The 27,942-nt window shown below is 43.0% G+C and overlaps 1 protein-coding gene across 4 annotated transcripts; it reads left to right on the top strand.

Moving 5' to 3' along the window:
- Nucleotides 1–207: 207 nt before the first annotated feature.
- Nucleotides 208–27,469, top strand: TP53BP1 (tumor protein p53 binding protein 1). Of its 4 annotated transcripts, XR_009419438.1 has the most exons (28): nt 208–854; nt 939–990; nt 1,060–1,147; nt 1,392–1,462; nt 2,105–2,263; nt 2,708–2,789; nt 4,052–4,197; nt 5,019–5,148; nt 5,479–5,570; nt 6,578–6,780; nt 7,720–8,899; nt 12,770–12,889; nt 13,517–13,753; nt 14,728–14,785; nt 15,982–16,074; nt 17,171–17,672; nt 18,355–18,507; nt 20,489–20,778; nt 21,085–21,261; nt 21,525–21,946; nt 22,078–22,269; nt 22,739–22,942; nt 23,448–23,660; nt 24,233–24,327; nt 25,269–25,468; nt 25,602–25,653; nt 26,274–26,419; nt 27,131–27,359. XR_009419438.1 is itself a non-coding variant. In XM_059482418.1 (27 exons), the coding sequence occupies exons 1-27, from the start codon at nt 603–605 to the stop codon at nt 27,316–27,318; spliced, it is 5,739 nt and encodes a 1,912-aa protein (XP_059338401.1). In that variant the 5' UTR covers nt 211–602; the 3' UTR covers nt 27,319–27,469. The 4 variants fall into 4 exon arrangements, 3 of the variants coding, with proteins under 3 accessions (XP_059338401.1, XP_059338400.1, XP_059338402.1); XM_059482418.1 differs by lacking the exon at nt 25,602–25,653 and having other exon boundaries at nt 211–854; nt 2,111–2,263; nt 27,131–27,469; XM_059482417.1 differs by lacking the exon at nt 25,602–25,653 and having other exon boundaries at nt 211–854; nt 27,131–27,469.
- The last annotated feature ends 473 nt before the right edge of the window (nt 27,470–27,942 follow it).

Genomic DNA, 27,942 nt, shown 5'->3' with positions numbered 1-27,942 from the left:
TTTTCATCTATAAAATATAGAGACGTGCAGAAACAAAAAGCAGAATTGCAAAAGTAGATTTAAATTACGCTATTCGAACTCACTGTTTATTAGGCAAGAAGGTGAATGCTGGAAAGACAACAATACAGTCACAATTATGCGCAAGGCTTCTTCGATAACCGTTTAGTCATATAAACACAAGGAAATTAATAGGATTTCACTCTCCCGTGATATCCAAGAAAGGACATACCCGGTGGTGGCTGTTCGGGGTACGCGATGCTCGGTCCGTGCGGGAGCCCGAGCACGGGGCTGCTTTGTACCTGAGAAGAAAGGGGATCGGGAGGGCACCGTGCGGACACTTCCCGGCCCGAACCCGGCACCCGGCCCGGACCTCCGCCGCCCCCTGGCCCGCCATGCGCGAGAGGTCGATGCGTTCGCCCTGGAGCGAGCTCCGCGGACGGAAGGCGCGAGGCCTTTGTGTCTCCTGAGGCCTGGCGGCGCGGCCGGGCGGGCGGCGGCGCTCCGGGGCGCTCTCGGTGCCCTCCCGCCAGCCCGGCCCCCCCCCCGTCTCCCCGGTAACGGCGGGGCGGACGGGTCGCGCGCACCAATCGGCGCGCGGCAAGATGGCGGCGGCGGGAAGTGCGGCTGGGTTGGGCGGCGTAGGGCCTGGCCCGGCTCCGCAGCCTGCGCCGTCCTGCATGGAGCGCGGCGGGAGCAGCCAGCTGGACCCGGGATTCTCGCAGCAGGGCACGCCCCTCCTCATCGTGGAGGACTCGCAGCCCCAGGGCGCGGAGGCGGAGGCGGAGGCGGAGAGGGCTAGGCTCGGCGCGCTGGCCCGCCGGCTGCCGGCCTGGCGGAGCCCGAGCCCCGTGCTGGTGAGCGCCTGGCGTGGTGGCAGCACCCCTCGGCCTTGCCCGGCCCGGCTCGGCTCTGACGCGACCCCCGCCTCTCTCTTGCAGGACATCGTCCGCGGTCCTGCTGGCAGCCGGGCGCTGCGGGAGCGACTCGCAGGTAAGGGCGGGGCGCGGGATCACGGTGGGTCCGGGTACCGCGGTCACGCTGACGGCGCTGTGCTTGCAGAGCCCATGGAGGGCCCGGCCCGCCCGAGTGCCTCCGGACCGCGGCGCTGCGCAGCGGAGGAGTCTCCAGCGCCCGACCGGGAGAGCAGGTACGTGGGGCGCGCCAGATGGCGGCTCTCGGCCGCCGTCTCTCTGGCCTGCTGCGATCTCTCTCGTGGAGGACAGGCCGAGAAGGCGGCCTCGCTGCTGTAGCGGCCGTGCTCGGCCCCGGCCAGGACGTGCGGTGCGGAGGGCTTGGAGCGCCTGGTCGGTGCCAAGTGATCCTCGGAACGAGCCGCGGGGAGGCGGCCTGCAGGAGCCCCTGCGCGATGTTAGCGAGTCTCTCTGTTGCAGTGCCCTTGGAGAGGCCAGGGAACGAAGCGAAGGTGATGTTGAGGACTGTGCTTCTTCGCCGTGTGTAGAAGGTAACTAACCCATTTCAGGTCGGTTTTTTGGGTTTTCGGAATTGGATCAACCGTCTGTGCAGTTTTTCAGTTGAGCTGACTCACTTGTTTCACCAGGGGTAATTGTGCCGGTAGTAATAGGTCAGAAATTGGCATCCTTTTCTGAAAGTGTATTTGTATGCTTTGGTGTTTGGAAAAAAAACCCAAAAAACGAAAAGAAGGTTGATTTATTATTGTTAGAATGGATCTTCAAGATTGAAGGTGGTTTAGAAGAAGCAGGGATGCATTGTGATCATTAGGAAATGGAGCCTTATTATGAACTGGCATAATGGTCGTTGTCATCAGAGGATTTTCAGACACAGGCTGTGTGTTATCAAGATTATTTTCTATTCATGGAATGAAAGTCTGCTGCAGCTCCTAATGGCATTACATAAGCCCTTGCTGATTAATACAGATTTTTGAGTTAATGGCCACTGTCCCTGTTGTGATACCATATTTTAATTAGTACAGCTGAGATCAGATCAGTTAGTTTATTCAGAGTTTCAGCAATAGCCTAAATACTTTGCATGTTAGAGGGTATATCTTTTGCCCTTGTAGAAGTGATGGATGGCCCTTGATTTTTTCTTTTTGGTATCTATGTTTGTAATGGATGTCTGATGTTAGATACAGGCATGTCACAGCTCCAGTTTGGAGTTCTAGAGCTGTCGCAGAGCCAGGACTTTGAGAGTGACTTGGTGCCCAGTGAGGGAGACGCTAGGCATCAGCTCCACTCTGGACCCACTGTCGTTTCTTCCAGACTTGTTAAGAATGAGTCTAAATATGGTAAGTGAAAATGATCATAGATGTCTTCTTGCTGCTATGTAGATTCTATCTAGTTTCTTTCAATGTTATCGTTTTTTGACAGGAAATACGGTACTAGTAGTTCCCAAAAATGAGTTCACAGCTCGCTGGTAGTTGCAAAGAATTTTGCCCCCTCTTTCCTTTGGACTAATTAATTTGCTTTCTTGTACCTGTCCAAGTGCTATCAATGATTCTTTCACTTCTCTTTCCTAATTGATTTCCAAAATATTTAGACAATCAGATTCTGAATTTCCTCCCTGGTAAAAACCTCATCCTGTTTTGGTTTTTTTCCTTCTTTTTATCATAGATCGTTCAAAATTAATTTTGTTAAATATAAGGCTTGCCTTGGTATTTGTGTAAATTACAGACCTACATTTTCTTATTTGTATATTAATCCAGGTATTTTTCTTTTGTCTCTCTTTCTAGAATTTTGTGCAGACAACTTAGAAACTGACTCCAGCACAGAAGCACATACTGCTTTGGACAGCCCGGCAGAGAAGTCTGAAAGGTAAAGCAGTCTGTCTTTTCTGTAGGTTGTTTGCTGTAGGCACACAGTTTGTGGTAATTGGGAGTGCAGTGGGGCTGCAGCCCAGCCTCGTCCCCTGTGGGTGCAGCTGTGAGCAGCAGGTGGGCAGCACTGGCAGCAATGAGCCATGGAGTGCCCAGGTGTGCTGAGCAGCCACCCAGGGAACAGAGGGCACACAGGTGCCATGCATGAACATTGGGAGTATAAAAGGTTAAAGGATATAAATATATTCTTTATAAATATAAATATATTCTTATATAGAGAATAAGAAGGGCAAATGCTTGAAGCCTTCTGAAGTGGTGTGGTGTTACTTTGTATGGGTAGAAGCTTCCTGAAATTGTATGAGGATATGCTGTGTAGCGTGGCTGTCTCAACTGCAACATATGCTGTGGCAGTTTGTGGGTGTTCTGGAAGGTGATTTGTTCAGTTTTTGAACTAGATTTTTAGATATGGAAGAGGGTTCAAGGCAAAAGAGAGAGGTAAAGGAAAAGATGACATACTGCTGAGGCCGCCTTGTAGCAGTGCTGACTAAGGAGTGCTCTTAGTATTCCCTGGTGAGAAAAGATGTGATGTCAAACTCCTAAACACAAAGATATTGATAGGTTTGTTTTTAAGGACAAGTTCATGGAGTAATAAAATATGCCAGTAATTTTCCTGAAATGGTATGACTGGAATATACTAGAAGCAATAATTCATTTTGAGTCACAGAAGTTATCGTGAAATAACTTAATTGCTGTAGCATGGGCTTTTGCTGCACAGGAGAAATATGGAGGCTAAGTGGTGGGTATTCCAGGATGCTTTTGCATATTTGCTATTGTAAGCTTTGTTTTAACTGTTTTTAAGTGTGAAACTTCAATTTGTTGAATAGTATTGATTCTCTCTGGCATAAAATTTATATAATATTTAGTTCATCATGTATTATTGTATTTTGCTACAAAATTATGTTCAAGAGGTGAAATGAAATTCCTAGACTGCATTGACTAGAAGTCAGTAGAACATCTGCATTCCATTTAAGCATTGCTTAGATTGGTGGAAAATGTGAAAAACTATTCTGGAAGTATAACTTATCAAGGATGAAGATGTTATTTTGTCAGGAGAAGCTGGCTTTCTTTCTTCTTTCCTATTTTCCCCTGTGTTATACATGAGTGAACACCTTCTATCTGTTACTGATAGATTTTCTTTACAATGCTGTGGTCTTCATATTTTGAATTTCTCGGGTCAGAGACTGTGTCTTGCATTTTCAGAATTCTGCAGGAAGCAGAAGAACACACCAGAAAGGAAACGCCTGTCAGTGGTGCCAGTAAAACTGAGGAATCCCTTGGTTCTGGTCATGAGGAATCAGATATATTGTCAACACAGGAAGAGATGTTTCCTGAGAATCATGCAACAGGTAACAACAGACAAGCAGAACCAAAATGTCCATCCCAGAGCTAGTTATAAACATCATACCTACTTGATCTTCACAGACATTTAGTGTTTTAGGGTGTAGAGCGCTGTGAGTATTTTTCGTGTAACTACTGCTAAAATTGAGAACACTATGGAAATAAAAGGCCACAGCCTCATTCACTATAGTATGGAACAATATCTAAACGTCACTTCCTGTTAGAATGGCTACTGGCTTGTTAAATACATTAAATTTCCTTTATTTCTGTGCCCCTTGAAGAGCAAAACCAAAACCCAACTTTTACCATCTTCTGAAACTAATGGTGCTCTGTCTTTGTAATGACACCCCAGTGTGGATAAGTAGTGTAGGCAGTATAGGCAAACTTTTGCTCAGTGGTGTCTGTTCTGGCTTGATCTTGTGAATGAACCTTCTGTATCCAGAAGGTTCAATAATATTCTTCTCCTCATGCCAAGTCAGTGGTCAGTGCAAGGTGTCTTTCTTACAAGAACCTTGCCTGTATTTGTATTTTAGTGCTGGATCAGGTGTGCTGGTATTGGAGCTATTGGGGATTTTTTTTTTTTAATTCCCAGGTAGGAACACTTGTACAGTCTAAAATCTATTCAGATTTTTCTTTTTCATCTGAACTATTTTGTGCTCACATTTCACATACTGAACTGTCATGTGCAGTTCTTCACCAGCTCTGAAAATCAGCTTGTTGCTGCCTATCTGAAAAGGAGCTGTGCAATTGCATGAGTTTAATTCCTCAGAATTTTCTGATCACTGTGGTTTTTGGCTGTATTTCTGTCTTTGTTTTCTTTTGTTCAAAGTAACTTCAGGGAGTGGCTCTCTGGTAACCAGGGTGGAAGAGGGAAGTTCTCTGGCATGCACCCCTGCCCGCAGTCTGCAAGTCCTGCAGCTCTCTGGGCAGACAGTCCTTGTACAGGAGGGCGATTCCACGTAAGTGAAAAATCCCCAAGCTCTTTCAAGAATTTTGTTGCAGTAGTGCATTCCCCCTACTCTCTTAATTATTCAAGGACTTGTGCTTGATTTTAAGCAATCAGTGTTTAATTTTTGCACTATGAGAGGAGCATGGCCTTATTTTGCAATGAAATGAACTAATGGTGGCCATCTGATCCCTGACTGTCACTAGTCTCTTACTGGTGAACACCTGACGCTTGCCTTTCATGAAAAGAATTGTATTGTGGCATGCTGGAGCTTGATAGGAGAACTTAATGCATTTTTTAGTAAGGTGTGGTTTTCATTTCCTTGTTTCCTTTTGATCTGCAGTGTCTCTTCAGGCCTGGTTATTACTCCTCCTGTTTCCTTTGGACCCAGTGCCCTTGTCCCCAGCAGTCCTACTGAACAGGGGAAAGCAGAAGGTAATGCTTTTCTGCATACTGTCTGTGGTCGTGTTTTAGTGCACTGATTTTATCAGAGCTTGCAGCCTTTTCAAAATCTGTTAAAATTATGTTTAAAGAATAAAGTAGAACTGAGAACAGTGAAGGAGTAGATGGAGATCTGTATTTTTGACTCTGTTGTTTAGGATTCTCTATCTGCTATTGATATTTCCTGCATAGCTATCATAATTAAATGAGTACTGTTGACTAGTGACCCTTCATTTGAAAGATCGGAAAGTCTTTGTATAGCATACAGATTTCTTCTGGCAATTATCTTCTTTAGGAACAAGCCATTCTTGCTACAGGCAGAAACCTGTATTAAGTCTATACTGTTAGGGCAATAGGAAGGACAGATAAGAATTGCATCATAATATGTTATTTTACCTTAATAGAGACAACTTCCACAATATTTGTAAAACCTTTCATGTGCTACAAGTATGTGTCCTAAATTGTGTTGCCTAAAGAGAAATTATTCTGTATGATACATTGGTTGTTAAATATTTGCTCTAAGCACACATTTACCGTCAAGGATAAGATATCCATCTCTGCAGGTTTTGAGTATGATACAAAATCAAATATTCCTTTCTGAGAGATTCCTGTCACAGAATGTGAAATATTGTTATAACAGGTATTTTCTTAGCTGGGGTCTGAATGTAGTTGAATTTTAATAAAGATAGCAAAAGGAAAAGAAATATCTCAGAAAAATGCTTTTTTTATAAGTTGCAGACACTTTTTTTTAATTGTAGAAGTTCTAGACCTGTAGCAAAATAGTAATATGAATTTGTAACAAAACACTTGCTTCCCCCTTTGAAAGTAAGAATACAGATATTTTTGTAGATTTTTTTTCCCTTTACGAAAAGAATGCTGCTGCAGACAAGATTTTACAAAGTTGAATACACCACTGAAGACAAATCTTTTAATAAGATGTTAAAAGCTTCGACATAACACAAGAATTTAGTGCTAATGTCTTTTCTGCTCATTTAAACCAGATGAACAGATGGATATATCTATCCCTGCAGATGGAAGAGAGCTGATGCAAAAGCAGAAAGGAGATATGCTGGTGGAGATGGCCTTCCCTTGTATCCCTCCAAGACCTCTTGCTCAGCCACAGGCTTCAACTCCAGTGTCCCAGAGTGCTCCAACCTTCTTTCCTGGATCTTTTGCTATGCCATCACAACCAGAGTTCTCTCATGTAAGGGTCCATGTATATAGCTTTTCTGAGGTTTTTATATGGCTGAGGCAGAAGATGTGTTTCAGTCAACCTCTATTCTTTTATGTTGAGCTTCCCTACTAAGCTGTTCCCACCAGTTGCAATTATTTATTAGTTATACTGTGTGGCAGAGAAAATGCAGAACAGCTTAAGAGGGCATAGTGAGTTACAAAACATAGAAGCTGTTGACTTTGACTGTGCTGCCTTCTTATGCTGAACTGGCCATCCCGCATCTCAAACTGCATCATAAATTAGTTTTTTATTGGGCAAGACCTTAGCATAATTTTTGTGGAGAAAGGGAAGCTGTTCCATCATAAAGTATTTTTATTCTACAAGGCTAGAATTTATTTACTGCATTTTTCAAGTTTCTTGTTCTTGCTGTTGTTTCCTTTGTGTATTTTGATTCTGGAAATTATAATTATTCAAAAGGATTTAACAGACAGTTTGTGGGTTTATACCTAAATATTATGAATGTCGTGAACTTGCTAGAAGCTTCACTAGTTGAAGCAGTGCTTCTCCTCAGCTGAAAACAGCATTCGTGTTAATATAATATAGATATCATAGCGGCTCTTTCTGAAACCCTTGGTGGATCAAGTAAAAATAGCTACTAACTTGCCATATTGGCCCTGTATTTTGTGATTTGGTAGTGAAAGATACCAAGGATTGTGTCTGACTTTGCCAAAGATCACTAAATAGTAATTCATGGTGATAATTTTTCTCAGCAAAACCAGATCAATTATGGCTCTCATAAATGTGTGGAGAAAAAAGTTTTGGATGTTTTTTGTTTTCATTGATTGTTTTTTAATTAGTAGTTTTGTGCTAAACTTGCTCTGATCCATAATCTAGTGTAATTTTTTAGGAATAATAAACAGTCCTACTTGGGATGCCCTAATACTCCATGTCCCACTTTTCTCATTTTAGGACATCTTTGTTCCAACTCAGAGTCCAGAGAATAAGCTTGGAGAAGAAAAAACTGCTGGTTTAACCCCTTTATGCTTACCAGGAGATCTCTCTGGATCTACAGATGCTTTGTCAAAGATGTCTACAGATGACTCTGTGTTACAGCCTCCTGATTCTTGTAAACTGATGCTTTCTGCAAGTGCATGTAGCCAGCCCACAAATACAGACGTCAGTTCAGGCTCTCTGAACACGGGCCAAGGCTGTGAGACCACACAGGTAGAGAGGATTTCTGAATGCAGGGCCTCAGACTCAAGACTCAGTTCTGTGGACAATGATAAAATAAAACTAAAAGTGAATGCAGGTGATCAAGCACCCTCTGAAAACTGTGAAAAAGCAAAAAAGGAGGATGTAGAGACTGCAGGAATGCCTGTAGGACAGTTTGTTAATGCAGGTGTTGGAGAAGAGGGGCCATTAGCCTCTACAGTTCATCGGGAGATTGAGTGTATTTCTGGAAGTCAGGCTGCTGCAGGCAAGTCTGGTCTGCTTGAGATTTTGTCCTATGCTCAAGAGGCTTCCAAACCTGAGGCAGTTCCTGAGACTCAGTGTGAAGAACAAGAAGAGAAACTGCAAATAAAAGAGAAGCAAATAAAGGAAGATAGGTCTCTTGTTAATATAACACTTTCTCATAGGTTTATTCTTGAAAGGGAAGGACAGTGTCATGAAGATAAAGAAGTGAATGATTCTTGTAAAAATAGCAAAAATGTAGCCGAGGAATTAGAAGAGGTTGGACCAGAATGCCAGGGAAAAGCAGCTTTGAAAGGTTGCACTTTTGATGCTGGAGAGGCAAAGAGTATGGATAAAATGACTACTAACAAGGCAAAGCTCAATGAAGTTTTAGCTAAGCCTTCTGTAGGGGAGTTACTGGAGCAACACGATTTGCTTCCAAAGTTGAAGAGTGATGTCCAATCAGAAGGGGCATTGTGTGCCAAAAACCATCCCGATTGTTCAGAAGTGGGACAGGTAGTGATAATAAGCAATCAGCCATCACTTCCAGAGAGAGGGTTTGAAACGCACGTGGTTCAGCATGAGAATCCCCTACCGAAGAATACGGAGGATACTGTTAGGACAAGGAATCTGGAGCAAGAGGAGCAAATGCAGCCACAGGAGAAGGCAACTTCTAAGTCCCCCAGTCCTTCCAGTGGTAAGTGAATTTAGGTTAGTAGTTCACAGGTGTATATTTTGAGTGATGTCAAGGACAGCTGTATACAATCCTCAGTGTTTTCAGGGAGCACTGCTATTGGATGCAAGTTGAGCAGCACTATACCTTACTGTGTTATATGCCGAACATGACTTTGCTGGTTTCCCCTGTAGTGTATTTTTCATTCCTGACTCTCACTGCTTTCAGGTAGAAATGCAGGGTGGATTGAAGAACTGAAAATGCTGTGACCTTGGCAATGTTCAGGGATTTTTCTGACTTCTCCCCCACTCAAGAAGCAACAACAGCAGGGTTCTTGAAAGGAATAGAGTATGTGGTAGTCAGTATTTTCCCTTTTGTAGGTCTCCTTTTCTTTTTCCTTCATTTTCAGTGGAGAATTTTCTTTGTGGGGGTGTACAGAACAACTTTGAGCTAGAAGCTAGTAAAGCAATTTTTTTCTTGAGATTTTTTTTAAAGTGGAATGGTTTTTCACTCTCATGTAAGCTCTGGCTCAGCAGGTATTGTCGTGACCCATTAAAATAATTTAACATGCTGTGTGTCATTATACAAAATGTGGGATATTACACTTGTTTTGTTTGTGCCTCTTAGCTGGCTTCATCTTTAAACACAGGTTTTTTAAGACAATTTGGCATAGTCAGGAGAACAGTTCTGGTCTTCAAACTTAAAAGAGTATAGGGTGTATTAAATACAACAATAACTTTGGCAGTACACTGCTAAAATGATGATAAAGAGAAATAGCTGCAGTTACATAACAAGGTTAAAATGTCAGGTTCCACTTCAGTATTGTCTTTCACAATTTTCACAGTCCAAAACTTCCTTTTTAAGAGAGAATAAACAGAATTGTGTTTGACTTTGGATAATATTTTGCCTCTCATACTGTACTGAAAATGTTTTGGTTTTTTTTCTTAGACAAATCTAAATGCAATTTAAGCACATCACAGTTGGCTGTGTTTGCTTTTAAAAGGGAACTATAAGCAAATTTTTAAAGAAAATGAATTCCAAAATTAATGCTTGTTTGTGTTTTATGCATTTGTATTATGCTGAAGGGCTGATTGGTGTTAGGAGAGAGTTCAGGTTTTTGGCCTACTCTACTTAATTGGCCTTCAGACTCATGAAGCATGGTGGAAAAAGTATGTAGAGTGGTATTTGCTCTCCTGACATCACTCAGTCCTTAAGGTATGAAGAGCTGTAGAGCATCCCTCTACTCTTAAAGCAGCTTTGTTATTGTAATAATTATTTTCATAATAAATATTTTAGGAGTCTAATCCCTTATCAACAGACTATGAAGCATAAATCAGTAAGCACAAACTTTAGGTAGGGGCTTGCTAGGGGTGCACTCTGTACCTTCATCACTGATGAATGAGAGGCTGGACCCTGCAGTGACCCCTGGGGACGCCGCTAGCTGCAGGCCTCCCAGCTAGATTCCGTGCCACTGATCACAGCCCTCTGAGCTCTGTTGTTCAGCCAGTTCTCTATTGACTTTGCTATCTGTTCATTCAAACCACACTTCCTGGCATTACCTATATGGATGTTTCAGGAGACAATTTAAAAAAGTCTTCCTGAAGGCAGTGTAGACACACCGTGCACTGTTCTCTTCTCATCTCCCCAGCTAGTCATTCCGTCACTGGAGGCAATCTTGTTGGTCAAGTGTGATTGCCCCTTGGTCAATCCGTGCTGACTACTCCTGATAACCTTCTCCTCCATGTGCTTAATGGGGACAACCAGGATGATTTGTTCCATCTTTCCATGGACAGAGGTGCAGCAGTGCCTGGTTCACTGAGTCCTCCTTCTTGCCCTTTTTGAAGACTGGAGTGACACTGGCTTTCTGTCCTGAGGTGTCTCCTATACTCCATGACCTTTCAGAGATGAGGGAGCGTGGCTTAGCTCCCATAGCACTCATGGGCACATCCTGTCAGGGCCCATATGGGTGGTTGTGGGTGTCAGATTTGTCTAAATGATCTCTAACTTGCTCATCCTTGGCTGAGGGGAAGCCTTCCTTTCTCTATACTCTCTCTCTTGCCTCCAGGATCTGGGTTTGTGTGCCTCTGGGCTTATTAGTAAAGACTGAAGCAAAGCAGGTATTCAGTAACTCTGTCTTCTCTGTATTCTTCATCACCATGGCATCCACCTCACTGAGCTGCAAACCTGTGGTGGTGTTCGCAGGGGTCCCAGGATGAGGGAAGAGATGAGTATGTTGACTCCATGTTTCAGAAGGCTGATTTATTTATGATATATATTATATTAAAAGAAAATTATATACTAAAACTATACTAAAATAATAGAAGAAAGGATTTCATCAGAAAGCTAGCAAAGGAATAGAAAAGAATGATAATAAAATCTTGTGACTGCTCACAGCCTCGATACAGGTGGCTGTCATTGATCATCAAGCAAAAACAATTTCCCATGCTGGGTAAACAATTGTCCAAATCACATTCCAAAGCAGCAAAACATGGAGGAGCTGAAGCTTCCCAGTTTCTCAGGAGAAAAGATCCTAGCGAAAGGATTTTTTCATAAAATATGTCTGTGATACAAACCCACATTTTCCTTAGGTTTCTTTTTGCTACTGATGTTCTTGGAGAAACCCTTCTTGTTTTTGACATCCCTTGCCATATTCAATTCCAAATGGATCTGAATCTGTTACAGGTTGATGGTCATAAGAATGTAAGAAAAGTTTAACTGTTTTGATTAACTCTTTTCATTGATAGAACAGTTGAGACTTCAATGTGAATGAAAACATTTAAAATTTTAGTTGAGGCATTCACATTTTTTTTCAGTTCTTCTGAAAGCTTGCTTGTATTCCCTTTCATGGTATCCCTTGGTATAATAATTAGAATATGCTGTTGGTAATCACCTGTACTGGTGATCAGTTCATAAATTCTAGTGATCATTTGTTACTAGCCTGCCAAATGTGGATTTATAGGTTAGAAGGGATTGTGGTAGCTAAATCAATATTCAGTTGAGTTGCTTCAGTTCTTAGATAAAAGACTTTTTAAATGGAGGCATGCTCTAGGACATAATATGGCAAGCATTCATAAACTGTTCATGAGGAGGGGCGGTTTGCCTTACAGTGTGTGAGTACCATTGTGCTAGAAGGTACCTACCCACTGCAAAAATACAGTGAAGTTCTTGGGTTGGTCTTCAGGATGTTGCAGTTGCTCAGCCATGTCTTTAAAGCTTGTGATAATCAGATAGGCGATGGTTTTCAGAGTTTTCAAACAGATGATACATGATTGTTTGCTGATGGGGCATTTTTCTATGAGAGGATTATGCAAACTACTTCTCTATAACATTGAAAGTTTGCAAGTAAATGCATGGAATGAGGCAAAAGAGCATTTTTTTACTAGGTTTTTGATTTATTTATTTGTTAAATCCTGCAACATCTGCACATAGTAAATCCACCAAGGCATGGTTTCCCTGATGCGATAGGCCACCTCAGCCATCGTTCTGAGTAAGTTTTAGGTTATCAGTTCAGGCACATGTAGCTTTTCCATTTAATTTTTGTCCTAATCTTCATTTCTATTTTTGACCTCATTTTCATCTTCTTTGGAAAATGCTGAGCACCTCTGAGGCAAAACTGCATTCTGTAGAAGTCCTCTTCATGTTAGGATATTTAATCTCCCTTTTATCTAGCACCTGTGAGCAACTGCATTCAGTTGACCACAGTCTAGATTTTCACTGGGAGAGATTTTTCATAAAATGTGAGGATTATCAGTTAGAGCAGCTGTTCAGGGGGGTTTTGTACAGCACCAGTGTTATGCTTTTTCCTATTTCCACAGCACAGTGAATATGTGCTTTTGATACTTGAACCAAAGTAGATCCTCTAAATTACTAATTCTGGTGCTCTGTGTCTTTTAGGAACCCCGTTTCATTTCACTTTGCCGAAGGAGGGTGATGTCATTCAGTCCTTAACTAGCATAACACCACCTCTTACTGGCCATCTCAAAATGGGACCCAGGAGACACAGCACACCAATTGGTGAGTTCGACCCAAATGGCTGTGTTCTGCAGTGAAAGCCTGGAAGCTTTTGATTCTTGGTGCAGTATGCATTAGGATAACTCAAACCTGCCTTGGCAAAAAATTGCTACATTCCCCTTCAATGGGGGAGGGCTTATCCCTTCCCTACAGTTTCCTTGTCATGTTTTCTCAGTCTCTAGTGAAGGTGTTTGCTCCCTGAGTACAGAGTGGTATGGAGCATGTCTTCCTTGCACTCACTGTGGTCCTGAATACAACTCCATTAAAGAATGTCAGAGAGCCTTCTGAGTACCAAAAGAGTTTAGACCAAAAGAAGATTGCTTCCAGTATTCATCATTTTTTATCTGAACTTTCTCTGCTAGTTTTACAAAAACAGCACCCTGCACGTGCTAGATAAAAAGAAGTCTGTTCTGCTTGGATCATAGTAAATTATTCTGTCATAAACTAAGGATAATACCTCTGCTACAGAATTTTCATGCTTCAGATCTCTAGAAAGGAATTTCCACTACTGCAGCATTACTAATAATGCGTGCAGTGAAGTGTCTTCAAGCCAAAACTAGGACCTCAACCCCAGCAATGTGAATGACAGTAGCTACTTCTTGTTTCTTGTTTTTGTTTTTCTGTTTTCAGTGGATGATACTTGCCCAGACAGCACTATAGCAACCAGTGATGTTACAGCAGAGGGCACAATGCGGACCAACGATGTCACCATGGAAAGCGCAGTGGTATCAGCAGATGTGTCAGAAGTATATGAGAAAGGAGAGTCTGGTGTGGTTCCTGAGTTGGATGCAAAACTTTCTCTGCGAATGAACCTTGTGACCCCTGTGAATGATGGGAGCGAGGAGTCCTTGCCGTTCAGCTTGGAAAGTAAGAGGATGAAACCTGAAGTGTGTGAGTCCTGCTGGATCTCAGCCCTAACTCAGAACCTCTCTATGGCATTCCCCAAGGCAGTCTCTGAGTCCCTGTAATTTTTCTCATTTTTCTTTTTGGGCAGTGTCACTTAAATTTGTTTCTCTGTTTCTGCAATGCTCTAAGCAAGGATGAAGTGAGAGGAGAGGCTTCTGTTGTGAGGAAAGGTATTTCCAGCAGACTACAAATTGTGATGTATAGTGGCAGTGGTATACAGGATAGGAAGCAAAGTTTGATTGTGTTGGGTGGGAAAAAAAAATATAAGAAAATCATAGAATGGTTTGGATTGGAAGGGACCTTAGAGATCACATAGTCCCAACACCCCCTGCCATGGGCAGGGACACCTTCCACTAGGCTAGGTTGCTCCAAGCCCCATCCAGCCTGGCCTTGGACACTTCCAGAGTTGGGGCAGCCACAGCTTCTCCAGGCAACATGTGAAAATGCATCACCACCCTCACAGGGAATAATTTCTTCCTAACATCTAATCTAAATCTCTTGTCTCTTAATTTAAAACTGTTTTCCTTTTTTTTTTTTTTTTTTTTTTTAAATAAGCCCCCTTTTAAGTACTGAAAGGCCACAATGAGGTGTCTCTGGAGTCTTCTCTTCTCCTGGCTGAACAAGCCTACCTTTCTCAGCCTGTCTCTGTGGGAGGCATTCTCCAGTTCATCTCATCATATTTGTTGCTTCCTCTGGACCTGTCCATAATCTGGAAAAAAAAATTGACAGGATTCTAACCAGAACAGTGGCATTCAGTCTAATAGTCTAAAACTTGCAGAAATTTAGGTCTGTTCTGAGAAGTTGGATGGGGAAGCCTGGGCATCCTTTGTCCAGTGTTACTCAGCCTCTCTTCACTGAGCGTATGGAGCTAGGAAAGGTTGAGAGAGTCCTTTTAGATGATGCCAAAATCATCCTTCCCTTCCTTCTTGTTTCAGAGCCTGCAGCCAGTGACAGGAAAGATGGATCCTCTGCTGCTGCTGAGGCTGCTGCTAGGTAACTGGGCTTCTTGCTGGGCAGAGTTAATACAAAGGTCTGGGTAGATCCTTTCTCCACATATTATCAACTGTAGGGGAAACAAAATTAGGAGACACAGAAGCAAGGAACGTTCTAGCAGTAGATGTGATATTAAGTCTATAGCTCTTGCAGCAGGTTTTAATTACATAGGCAAAGTGGGAACCTCACTTGTTTGTTCATTATGGGCTCTGTGGTTCCTACCAATGTCAGCATTTTGCCTCCATTAGATTGTAGTCAAAGCCAGAAGTTCATGTCTTGTGCAGTCCAGAATGCAAGTCTGCCTTATCCATCTCCTAAATTTCAAATATGTGGGTTTCTGCTGTCTTTCATGGTGCAATTTTCTGCCAAGAATCTGAGAAGTTCTGAAGGAGAATTGTCTTTTTAGTATAAAGCTGATAGAAACTCATAATCAGTTCATGGATATACAGAAATCACAGGTTAACATTTTGACCAAAACATTGAGTTATTCCCTTGGTCTTTGATTTGTATGTATCAATCTTACCTCAAATTTAAGGTCTAGCATTGCTTGATTTAGCTTGCAGGAAGTAATGTTTGTAAATACTAAGAGGAATCTCAGTAGGAAGGAAGATGGTGACCTATAGTAATCAGAGTGAAGAGTAGTGGTTTGAAGTAATGACAAAACATAGGAATAAACTCAGTATCTTTTGTTACAGGATTGCTTGTTAGATGGTAATCATGCCTCAATGCTGAGGATGGGTGATAGTAATTTCTCTCTGGTTGAGCATGGGTTACCTTTAGAGGTATGGGATGAATATGAACTCTCAGGGTCTGCTTTATGACTGTAATTCCCAATATTCTTACAGTGCCATGAAATTCCTGAGAAGTAAGCCATAAAGGGTCTAACTGGTGGGTACCAGAGGCACTAGATGCTGAAACTCTTGATGGTGCTGCAGTTTTCCACACAATGGTTTCTGGAACTGTTCCATTGCTCTTGGCTGTTAGGGTGTCTTCAGAAATGACAGTAATGCTTGTGCAATTGCAACTTCATTCTTGATCTTTGAGATGGATCATATCAGTCATTCTGTGGCTGTGTAGGTCAACAAGCTCAATTCTCTGTTCTCACGAGGAGCTAGAGAATTCTTGTTTTGCTGTATGAGGGTTTTTCTCACTTCCTGATGCATTTTTGTTTGTTTGTCTTAAATCTGCACTGCTAGCTCCCAGAAAGCATCATCTGTGTTTAGTCGTGTCTGTGAAGTTCGTCGAGAGGATGAGGCCAGAGGTCATGGTCTTTCCACTTCTCCGTTTAGGTAACTCCTCACAGTCTTTGCCGCCAGTCCTGGTTGGATTTATATTCAGGTGTGCATTTTCTACATCAAAGAAATTGTGCTAAGCCATTTTCTTTGGGTGACTTAGAAGGTTGGGGACAACGGGGTAAGTATACTAAATCTGTATGTTTGTGTGTCACGTGGTTATCAGGCTTACCTTTTGATTGAGTGGCCATGTGATTCCAGAAGACTAATATACTTCAGTGAAGTCTTGGGTTTGAGAAAATTGACACCATATTTAAGGCTGTTTAAATATGTTTTCTGTCTCCTCTAAGATCTTCTGACCAGTTTTGATGGTTTGTTGTTGCTGTTGCTATTGTCCCCCTTCCAAAGGACTGTACAGCTGCGTTTGTTACAGTGAGGAGGGTGCCGCCTGGAGAACTAGAAGTAGAAATCTGCTTCTTCAGTGTTTTCCATTCTGTCTTTCGATGGGACAGTGAGGTCTATGTAGAAAGAGTAACCTGAGTTTCAACAGCTACATTAAAGACCATAATGAATAGGGAGTTCCAGCGCTGGGCAGGGCACAGCCAGAAGGGAGAACAGTCACTCCTCAGAATCCTCAAGTACCCAAGGGAAGCCAAATACGTACTTCTAGTTTGGATCAGTATAGTGTCCCATGTAGTACCTGGCAGAGGCAGTACTTTTGGCAGAGCAGACAAATTCTAATGAAAACATTAGACAGCGTTTGTGTTTATGCTGCTGGGTCTTCTTGCTACCTGTGATTATCAGTTTCAAGCCAGTTAAGCACTGGAGGAGCCTGAAGTAACTTCAAGATGACATGCTTCTGGGAAGTTGCATAGTTGGTGCCTAATGTGTGGAGTGTAGCAAAATCTGTATTTCAAAAAGCACTTAGTTCTGTACAGTGTCAGCCATATTTTTTACCACCCTATGTATCACTTGAGAAGTGTTGAAAGATTTTTTTATTATTTGAACTCTCTGAGTTTTGTGCAGTTGTAAGAAGCAATTGAGTGACTGCCAAAGTGGGGGTTTTTTAATACTGCTTTTACTTGAGTGGCAGCATATTGGTTGTCTTGTTTTGTAAATCAGTAGTTTTGATCTGTGTGTAACTGGTTTGCAGGGGGGATCGGTTAATTTTTCCTGGCACACAAGAAGATGCTGAATTACATACGAATCCTAGTGATTTGCAGTACCAGCAACAGAAGGCAGACGGCAGTGGTGGACAGAGCCTAATTCCTCAGAGGATGCAGCAGGACTGCCATCAGCAATCTTCTGGTGCAGAGGATGGAGAGTCTATGGAGACTGATGTTGCAAGCACTCAGGCAGAAGATAGGAGAAGAATGCTGAGAAAACTAAGTAAGGCTGTTCAAATTGATCAAAGTCAAGAGAGGTGGGAAAACATCAAGGATAAAGGGATCCAAACTACAGCAGACTGTCTTTTTACCCCAACAACTGTTACAACAGCAACACAAACATCAGAAGAAATCTGTAGACAGGTGGAAACAGGAACCAGTATGTCTGGGCAAAAACCTGGGCAACAAGATGTGAACATTCAAACCGACGAGAGCGGGGAAAAGCTTGTCAACACCTCTGGAGATGACACCGACTCTTTGCGCAGTCAGGTGGGATGAGGGCTGCCTGTATTTAACTGCTTTAGAACAGTAAAGTATCCTTTCAGCTAGTAGATTCATTAACAGTTGGTTCTCTATTGAAAAAAAGGCCAAGGGCCGCTTTAAAATGTTAGTCACAAGCTGTCCTGAATCAAATGTTAAGGTAGCAGTACTCACCGGACAGCATGAATTTGGGAAGTAAATGTCTCCATATGTATTTTCTGGAAAAATGTGACAAATTTTGATTGGTTGGTTGATTATTTTTGTTTGGGATTGTGTTTTTTATCAACAGAAAGACTAGAAAGATGATTTTTTACTAAACATGATTTAAGACTAATGTGTCCTGTGGGAAATAGGAGATGAACAGCGCCATAAAAAGACAGTGCAAGATTGATGTGATACATGTGGGAGTCTACTGAATCAAAGAGTATCAGAAGCCATGCTAAACAAGTTTGCTGTTTCCTCCTTGGACTGTTGTGATTTCCCTTCCTCTACTTGTCAGCAGAATGCATTCAGTTCTCCTTTGTTTAGGGTCTCCTGTGTTGCATTAATTTGTAACAAGATGCTTAAAGGTTCCCTACTCCTGTACTTCAGCATGGTATGAGGAAACTGTACTGCAGAGGTACCCCTACTCAGAAATAGTTTGCTTTTTATTGTGGTCTGTTTTGATTTTACTGTGCCCTCTTTATTACAGGGAGAAGAGGAATTCAACCTTCTTCACCCACCCAAAGGCCAAGTTCAGCGTCGCCACGTGCGAACCATTCGAGAAGTGCGCACTGTTGTTACACGTGTTATAACAGATGTCTACTACATCAATGGTGCAGAGGTGGAACGAAAGGTAGTTGAGGTAAGTTCCTGTTTTCGTGGCTAAATGGGATGAGATACTTGCTGAAAAGTAGTAGTAGTTAAAGTGAGAGCATGTTTTGACTGCAGGAAACAAGTTGAATGAACAAATCTCTGTGCTGTGATGCCAAGGCTTTCTTCATGAGCAGACTTGCAGGCCATTTAGTGAACGGCAAAAGCTGTGGTTTTGATGCTGGTATACTTCATGCCATGTGTTCTCAAGACATGTTCAAGTCCCAAAGAACTCAACAAAAGACTTATTGTAACATAAAAATGGAGAATTAAGCGTCCTGAAATATGCTTACATAGTTGGTGTAATCACAATCATATAACCATTTCTGCTTTACCTACCAACACTTGATATCATTGTTCTGTAGATACATGTTTTTATATCCATAAAGCTTTAGTAACTCCAGATGACAAGCTGTCTGAAACTGATCTTGGAGTATAAGCAACCCAAAGCTCCTAGTGTCTCATGTATTTGTTGCAGTTTCACACTCTAGAGGGATGGGAATTATTCAAAGCCAGACCAATTGGATACAAAGCTGAGCTCTGCCCTGTTGCTAAGGAAACTTCCCTGTCCAGGCATCCAGGAGCCATTCTGGCAGTCACAACTGTCACCACCTGAGCTGGGACTGAGGCCCCTTCACAGTGGACAGAGCTGATGGGTGCCCTGCTCGAGTCCTTACGTGCCCCACACTCACACAGATCAGGTTTCCTCACCCTGGACTGGATCCCAGGTTTCCCATGGCAGAGTCTCAGACATCTGGATCCTTAAAATAATTTAATGTTGTTGCAATAACTAAATAACAGTAACACCTTGAGCTGGTGCCTCCAAGGAGAGACCTCAAACAAAGGGCACCCTGGGCTTTTTTACCCTTACAGTCTAAGCTGGAAAAATGCAGGAAGGTCTGTGGGTTTTCTGTTCCTGCTGTGCCTCCAAGTGTCCAGGTCCCACGACCTTTTGCCTGGGGCTCTCACCCCCCAGAGCTCAACATGCAGCTTGCACTTGCAGCCCTGTGCTACCTGCACTGAAAGCATTCCTCAACACTGCTGACTGAGGTCTTAATGAGACTTCTTGATACAGAGCAGCTGCAGACCTGTAGTGAAAGATGCACTGTGGATTGGATTGGCCCAGACTGAAGTTTATGTGGCTGTCATCAGCTTCATGAATGTGATATCAGCTTGTCTGCACTTTGGACTGTTGATTGTAAAGCGTCTAGCACTTGTATTGTTGGAGAGGATGAAACAAGAAACCCTTTTAAATATGACTGCCTGACAAAAGATTTTGAGAATATAGAAACTATAAGCGAGATTGAAATGAAAGCAACCTTTGAGATACCTTAGTTGCTGAAAAACAATGATGTAACCAGCTGAATGTTATCCCCCCTAGAGGAAACAATTCCTTCTGCAAGCAAGCCCTGCAGCTTGCCAGACGGGGCCCAAAGAATAAGATTTAGGGTTTAAAACATAAACGTAGTATAGTAATGTAGTGATTCTTATAAGTTGTGTAGAAATGTTATAAGATATGCATGCTGTAGTAGATTGGTTAATGAGAATCTGCATATTCAACACTGAAGATGATTTATTGTATCGTAACGAGAACTTCGCTTTCTTTTCGCGCTTTCTTATCTCTCTTCTCCCTTATCTCTTTGCTCGCTCTCGCGCTCTTCTTTGCGCCCTTTTCTTTCTTTGTCTCTTTGTCTTCCCTCTGCACTTCTTCACCCCCTCCTTTCTACATGCTCTCCGCTCTTAAACCTTTGCCGTTGACTCTCTTACGCTTTAAGCCCCTTTTCTCTCGGGCCTGCTCCGAGCTGCGGCTGGCAGCTCACAGCAGGGCCCTGCACCCCCACCCTTTGCAATAAACTACAAGTTATATGACTTGGCTTCAAAGAGATCTCATCTCCGTCTGTCCCTACCATGCGTGACCCCCGTCACTCCTACATGTATCATCTTAGACAATCCTCTTTTTTGCTTATTTTAAGGAAACTGAGGAGCCTGTAGTGGAGAGCCAGGAATGTGAGACCGACATGTCCCCTTCAAGAACTGCAGGGGGCTCATCGCTGACCTCAGGGGACCTTGGTGATGTCAGCTCTTTCTCGTCTAAGGCCTCAAGTCTCCACCGTACATCCAGTGGAGGAAGCAGTGGTCACTCTGCCACACACAGCAGCAGCATCTCAGGGCGAGGAACTAGAGCTGTAAAAGGGAAAGTGTGTGGGACAGAAACCGGAGAATTTGCTTTACCCATTGGCAGAGGCATCTTAGGAAAATTGAGGTAAGTGCAGAATCTTAGGAAAAGAGGAAGAGATGTTTTGCAGAAACAGACATCTGGCTTGTGAGTGTGAAGCAGGGTAGACCTAAATCAAAGGTTTTCTGAAAAAGATCTGGCTTGATGAACAGAATTAAGGAGGTAGTATTTGCTTTTGCATCTGTTCTTCCTGAAGGAGTAGCTTCTTTTCTTGTGAGCCATTACTTTGCAGCAAAGAGGCAAAATTCTGGATGTGTTGTGATGATCAAGAAAATGGGATGATCCTAGTGGGCTGGCTTGTCTCCTCAAAACAATAACTCATAAATTCTCTAGCCCTAGGAAAGGAGCTGGTCAGCCTGCATCGCCACTCAGAGTTAGCCAAACAGGAGCACTGCCTTGTGAGGAAGAGGAGGACTGTATGCCTGGCACTCGTCAGGCTGGCAGAGCACCTGTGACACCTCGAGGACGAGGAAGAAGAGGGCGCCCACCATCTCGAGCAACAGGAACAAGGTACCCTGGAAAAAGGAGACTGTAACTTTAATTTATTGCAAGAAACAGAATAGGGAACTTCTGTCTTAATGTCCTAGAGGAAAAGGAGTACTGAGTATTTCAGAGGTTTCTGGTCATACCAAATAGCAACTGCAAGCACCTGCTCCAGGTATTTTATACTTAGTAATTGTTTTTTTCAGATCTTTCTGGGAATGCTTTTTGTCTTTTTTTTTGTCTTTTTTTTTTTTCTCCCCTCTCTTATATGGGGCTGCTTTTTTCTACAGAGATTTAGCTGGACTGCCAGGTATGGAGGATCTCTCAACTACAGCATCACCTGAGGAGAAATCATGTACTCGTTCAGTTTGCCTGCCAGATGGAGGAGAGAAATCTGGCACTTCTGGCTTCTGTGCCTTACGCCGTAGTGACTCTCCAGAAATCCCGTTTCAAGTGGTGACTGTTCCTTTGGACTGTGCAGACTCATCCACTGGGAGCAGCTTTGTGGGCCTCAAGGTTGTAGCAAAGTGGTCCTCAAATGGGTACTTTTATTCGGGGACGATTACCCAAGATGTTGGAGCAGGAAAGTACAAGCTGCTCTTTGATGACGGATATGACTGTGATGTGCTAGGAAAAGATATTTTGCTCTGTGATCCTATCCCACTGGAGACAGAGGTGACTGCACTCTCTGAGGACGAGTACTTCAGTGCAGGTAAGAGCAGTGCTTGCGTTTCATACTTGGTTTTTTGAGTTGCTGAATGTGGTGGGGAATGGGTGCTTGTTCCAGGAGGATGAGAAGCCTGGGTATGGTTGGCTAACAGCTGTTAGTTGCTGTCTTGTCAGGTGTGGTGAAGGGACACCGGAAGGAGTCTGGAGAGCTATACTACTGCATTGAAAAGGAAGGCCAGAGGAAGTGGTATAAACGAATGGCTGTTATCCTGTCTCAGGAACAAGGAAATAAGCTGCGGGAGCAGTTTGGGCTAGGTCCTTATGAACCTGTCACCCCTGTGACCAAAGCAGCTGACATCAGTCTTGGTAAGGAGAGGTTGAGCTGCTGTTGCTATTCTGTGTCTTGTGCCTTTGAGGTAACTCTAGTGCCTTATCTGAATTGCCAATATTTAAATGTTTTTGGATATTCAGTGATGCTTTTTGTACTTTATAGTGAGATTTTTGAGATCCTTTTATTGTTTGCCCTCAGAGACATAGTGGTATTGACTTGCTTGTGGTCTGCTTCAAGCACAGTGATGCTTGCCGTACTTCAAATAAACTTGGTGGATGGCTGCTTTGATAATAAAGTCCCAGCAGTACTGAGAGGAAAGCAGATAAGCAGGATAGAGGACTTGAGAAGAAAGATGTATTTTTTTCTTGCTTTCCTCTGTCAGAGGGTGGTGGCATGTATCTTCAAGGTACTATTGAGTTCTGCCACTTCTGTACAGATAGGTAGGGTGAAAGCTTGTGGAGTTTGGTGACAGCCCATCACTAATTCCTGCATACTATATTGCAGATAATCTGGTGGAGGGGAAGAGGAAGCGACGTAGTAACCTTGGTTCTCCCAGCACTTCCAGCAGCGGCACAACTCCCACTCGTAAAGGGCAGGAGAGTCCACGTGTCCCACCAGTCTCACTGTCTGGGAAAAGGAAACTTCTTGCTTCTGAAGATGAACGATCCCCAGCTAAACGTGGCCGCAAGTCAGCAATGATAAACCCTGGTGAGAACTTGAACTCATCTAGTTTTTTCAGCATTACTTTTTCTGTAATTATCTTTCCGCTTTCCATAACTAAAAAGTAGATCAGATAGCTTTTTTTTTTTCCCTGCATGGTTTGAGGCTGCTTCTCCCTGGATGCATTCAGCAGCCAGAGATACCTTCAGCGTAGTCTGAGTATTTATTTGCCGTCTTTTGAGTTCTGCCTTTTGACTTTAATGTTGTGGTTGGTGTCTCTCTTATTTCTTTAGTCAGTCCTGAAAGCTGTTAAAGGGACCCCTCACAGCAGTCAGTGTTGTTTCAGGATGCTGTTAAGACTTGCAAACTTGTCCCATTAGTCCTTCATATTTTGATTTGAAGATCCAGAAGGATAAAAGATCCCTACCTAGCTCAGTGTAATTGTAGCCCAATCCTGCCTCCCTGTGTCTCCTGCAGTAAAATATCTGAGTTGAACTGGTTCCTCAGGTAAGACATATCTTTGAAGACTCATGGTGCTTCTGTCTCTCTGCAGGGGCTGTGAGAGCTGGAGAGTTTTTAAGCACCTGTGAAGGTGTAGATGCTGCAGATCCCCCAGTACTGGACAGTGACCATGGACCCTTGCCCCACAATAAGACCCTCTTTTTGGGCTATGCCTTTCTTCTCACCATGGCAACACCAAGTGATAAATTGGTCGACCACCAGAAGCCATCAGATGGTCCCACTGGGAGCAGTGAGGAGGAAGAAGGTGAGGCAAATCTTACCCATTGCATTTTCAAGTGAGATGCTGTGTCTTTAGGAAAAATGCTGGATACTGTCTGATCAGGCATTTGCTCTTTAATCCTTTGCAGAAAGGACCTAAGATTCAGTCTCTGACTTAGCCAACTTGTGGCCTAAGATGTGACAAACCTCGATGATGGTTATAGGCTTGTTCAGCAAGCTAAGAAAGGTGTGAAAATTAGTGAGATCATCAGTGTCAGAATAGTATAATGTAAGAAGGAAGGTTTTGAGAGCTAAAGGATAGTGCTGGCAAGCAGAGAACATGAAAGCATGTATGGATTGCTCCAGTTAGCCTTTGCTAGTGTCATGTTTCATGCAGTCAAAGAAGTGACAAGGTGCTCACCTGGCTACTGGTGTGTTGTTGCCCTTTCTGCTGCCCCCCCCCCCCTTTTTTTTTCCCTTACCCTTTTAATGATTTTCTCTAGAAATTCTTGGGAGTATAGCTGAGATCCCTTACTGGAATAGATGAAGGCTTTGTAGACTAAGATGTAGGAATATAAGCAGATAGATTATAATCAAAAATTGAACTTTCTGCTGTAGATTTTTTAGAGATGACTCCGTATGATAAACATTACATAGCACAACAGCTGCGAGCAGGAGCTGGCTATATCCTGGAAGACTTCAATGAAACCCAGGTAAGGGTTCACTTACTAATCTAGAACAGTCACAGAATAGTTGAGATTAGAAGGAATTTCTATAGCTTATCTTGTCCAACTGCTCTGCTGAAAGTGGGTTCAAATAGAGCAGATTGCTTAGGTCCTTGTCCAGTCGTGTTTTGAGTATTGTCAAGGATGGAAACAACAAAGCCTTTCTGGGCAACTTGATCCAAATAGGGAGAAAAAAAAGGGTTTCTTGTATTTGAGTTTGTAACTGTTGCTTCTTGTCCTTTGAGTGGATAACACTGAGGCGAGTGTGGCTGCATCTTTTGTATACCCTCATATCAGTCATAAATATGTGTTAAAAAGACCACCCAAGCCTTCCTTTTCTGATCTTTAACAAGCTCAGCTCTCAGCTTCTTCTGGTATGTCAGGTGCTCCAGTGCCCAGGCCTCTTAGTGGTCCTTGGCTGGACCTGCTCCGGCATGTCTGGTGTTTTTGGTGTACTGCAGAACCTGGGAGTGGATGAAGTACTCCAGATCTGGAGTGGTCTCACCATAGGTGAGCTCTTCACTTACCAGATCTACTTGGACAACTGCTGTAATTTAGTGTGGCTTTTACTTTTTTTTTAATAAACAGGGTAAATTGTTTTTGGAACATCTTACTTGAGGAAGCAATCTTGTCTAGTGACTTACTGAGTCTCAGACTAAAAGGTCTCTGTGTGAACTAGAAAAGAGTTATGATACAAAAACTACTAGGCAGTTTTTGCCTAGAGCAACTGCAGAGCTTGGAATAGGATATGATTAAACAGATTCTGAAATTGATACTAGCTTTATCTAATTCACCTTTCACATAAATATGGCTGTGAAAATCAAGGTTTCAGTTGTTTTCTTCTTTAACCTGTTTAGCATCAGGATAATTTGGGGGGATTTTTTGCAAGCATTGCCTCCTGTTTACATGCCTTCTTTTCTCCCCTGAAGTGTAATGCAGCATACCAGTGTCTTTTAATTGCGGACCAGCATTGTCGAACTCAGAAATACTTGCTGTGCCTTGCCAGAGGGATCCCTTGCGTGTCTCATATCTGGGTCCATGATAGCTGTCATGCTAATCAGCTTCAAAATTATCGGAATTACCTTTTGCCAGCTGGATATAGCCTCCAGGAGCAAAAATTGCTGGAATGGTGAGTGCCAAATAACCATGATCTGAGTCTACAGACTCTTGGAGAGACCTGTTCCACTTGGGAGGCTCTTAAATAGCTACAGATACTGAAGCTGACCTGAGTACTGACTCCCTATACTTTCCCTTCCATATAGGAGCAGCATTTCCATCTCTTTCTTTGGACTTAAAATGACCTCTAATGCCAAGGTACATTTGGGTGCCATATACACAAAAAACAGTCTCTTTGGAAGTAAGGAAGGTGTCAGTCTTTCTCATGAGGAAGGCAGAATTCAGACAAGGCTTCCCCCACCCTCGGCTAATTTCTCTAATTGCTCAGAAATGGGTAAAGGAGAACAATACTATGTTAATTTCTTTTTCCCTTGATACATTTTGGAGCTAGCTTCTGCATTTTCTGTGGAGTCTAATCCAGTTAGCCTGTTCTGAGATGACAGAGGAAGTCAGACTCCTTAGGCAAGCTGAGGGGCAGACACAGTAGATAACTGTAGACTTTTGGGCAGGAGACTCAGGTCTTCCTGCTCAGCCCCATCAAAGTGGAAGTAATTTGGATGTGCACAAAAAAGGTGGCTCAGGATTAGGAGGAGCTCAGTTTAACTTTGGATATAGGCTGCTGCGCACATACCCCACCAACACTGTCTAGCTCTGTGTTAGTCTCTATAAACAAAGGATAGTCAGTCCAAGTACTTCAGGAAGGGTGGTAAGAGAGTGGGTCATGGTGTGCAAGATACTAAAAAAACATACATGGGAGCAAATCAGGTGACGAGGCTACTGGATATTCTTACCAGTCTGCATTTCTCTTCACCCTGCAGGCACCCACGAGAAAACCCATTCCATAACCTGAAGGTTCTCCTGGTGTCAGACCAGCAAGAGAACTTCCTGGATTTGTGGTCTGAAATTCTCATGACAGGGGGAGCAGCATCTGTTAAACAGCATTACTCACGTGCTCACAACAAAGGTACTCGCTGCCAGTTTCTCAGGGAATCCTATGCCACTGTGGTCTTTAGTATGGTTTAAAACCATGTGGGATGGTTTACAAGGTTGTCTGTAAGCAGAAAGGCAGGCAAAGGGTGAATGCTCACTACTCTAATATAATCTGTATATAGATTACATCTAGGACACCTGTCTTGCAGAGAAGCTGCAGCAATTCAGACAAAAGCCATCAGCTTCCAGCCTACGTTGAAAGGGGGAAATTGGTGTCTCAAATTGTGCTTCTCTTGTCCTCCTGAACTGGGCTGTCTCTCCCTCTCTGTATGTGATGTAGGCCCTAGCACTCACAGCCTGAGGTCAGGACTCAGGGTCGTGCCTATACTTCTGGCTACTGGTCTTCCCCTTATTTTTATCTGGACTAAAAGGAATATTTTCTTGTGAGGTGCAGGGCTGCTGTAGGTGTGTCTTAACTTTTACCAAGAGAATTCACTGCCTAGGAACGAGAAGACATAAGAGTGGTTCATAGTGGCAAAACACACTGAGCTGCCATGTTGGATGGGGCTTGAAGGAACCTGGTCCAGTGGAAGGTGTCCCCATTCTTGGCAGAGGATGGAATGACATGAGCTTTAAGGTCCCTCTCAAATCAAATAATTTAGCATTGTGTGTTTCTGTGATGTTCTGCTGCAGAGCAAAATCCTCTTTCTTCACCTGACAGATGCCTGTCTTTCCTCCTGTACAGATATTGCTTTGGGTGTTTACGATGTGGTGGTGACTGATTTTTCCTGCCCAGCTGGTGTCTTGAAGTGTGCAGAAGCTTTACGGCTGCCTGTTGTCTCACAAGAGTGGGTGATCCAGAGTCTTATTGCTGGGGAGAGAGTAGGCTACAAGCAGCATCCAAAATACAAACATGACTATGTCCCTCACTGAGTGAAACTCTGCCCCGCTGTCCAACTGTTGTGCAGACTGTGTTTTAAACAGGTTTTAAATGTTTGTGAATTGGGCAGTATGCATGGATTATTGTATATAGTTTTACCTGCTGGACTTTTATGATTAAATAAATGTTTGATCTCTTGTGGTATCTGCTGGTACTCCTCATTTATCTAAACTTACTCAGGCAATGCCTTCAGGAAAGGAGTGCAGAGAAAAAAGAAATGCTTACATTTCTCTGAGCTGAATATCACTAATATTCTGCTTTGAGTAAAGCCTGAGCTAACACAAAGTAAGTTACAGAGAAAAGAGTGTTTTCCATTAGCAGAAGTTCAGGGCCATAGCATTTCTGTTTGTTGGGAAGAACACCACCATGTATTCCTCCAGTTTGCTCCAGCTGTTATTTTCTATTAATTTCATAAAGGTGCTGCTGAAGTGAGTGCTAGAGATAGACACAAGAACCTTGGACAACTAAACTACTAGGAGACTGAGGTACAAAGAGTATGTAAGCGCTGTGTATCTTTAAATGGTAACGGGATAAATCATCTGCTTTTGAGCATCTGCATTCACATCTTAGGGGTCAACTGGTATAAAGGCAAAAGCTCTTCACACAAACAGTGCTAT

Source organism: Ammospiza nelsoni, chromosome 14 (assembly GCF_027579445.1).
Source record: "Ammospiza nelsoni isolate bAmmNel1 chromosome 14, bAmmNel1.pri, whole genome shotgun sequence".
NCBI classification, from domain to species: Eukaryota; Metazoa; Chordata; class Aves; order Passeriformes; family Passerellidae; genus Ammospiza; species Ammospiza nelsoni.
This window is presented reverse-complemented; position numbering and strand designations above follow the sequence as displayed.

What these genes read in the sequence shown, in the direction of transcription:
- TP53BP1 (XM_059482417.1), top strand. Translation starts at nt 603, where the DNA reads ATGGCGGCGGCGGGAAGTGCGGCTGGGTTGGGCGGCGTAGGGCCTGGC. An exon ending in GTACAGGAGGGCGATTCCAC is followed by an intron (nt 5,149 to 5,478) that starts GTAAGTGAAAAA and finishes TTTGATCTGCAG; the next exon opens with TGTCTCTTCAGGCCTGGTTA. An exon ending in GAGCAAAAATTGCTGGAATG is followed by an intron (nt 25,469 to 26,273) that starts GTGAGTGCCAAA and finishes TTCACCCTGCAG; the next exon opens with GCACCCACGAGAAAACCCAT.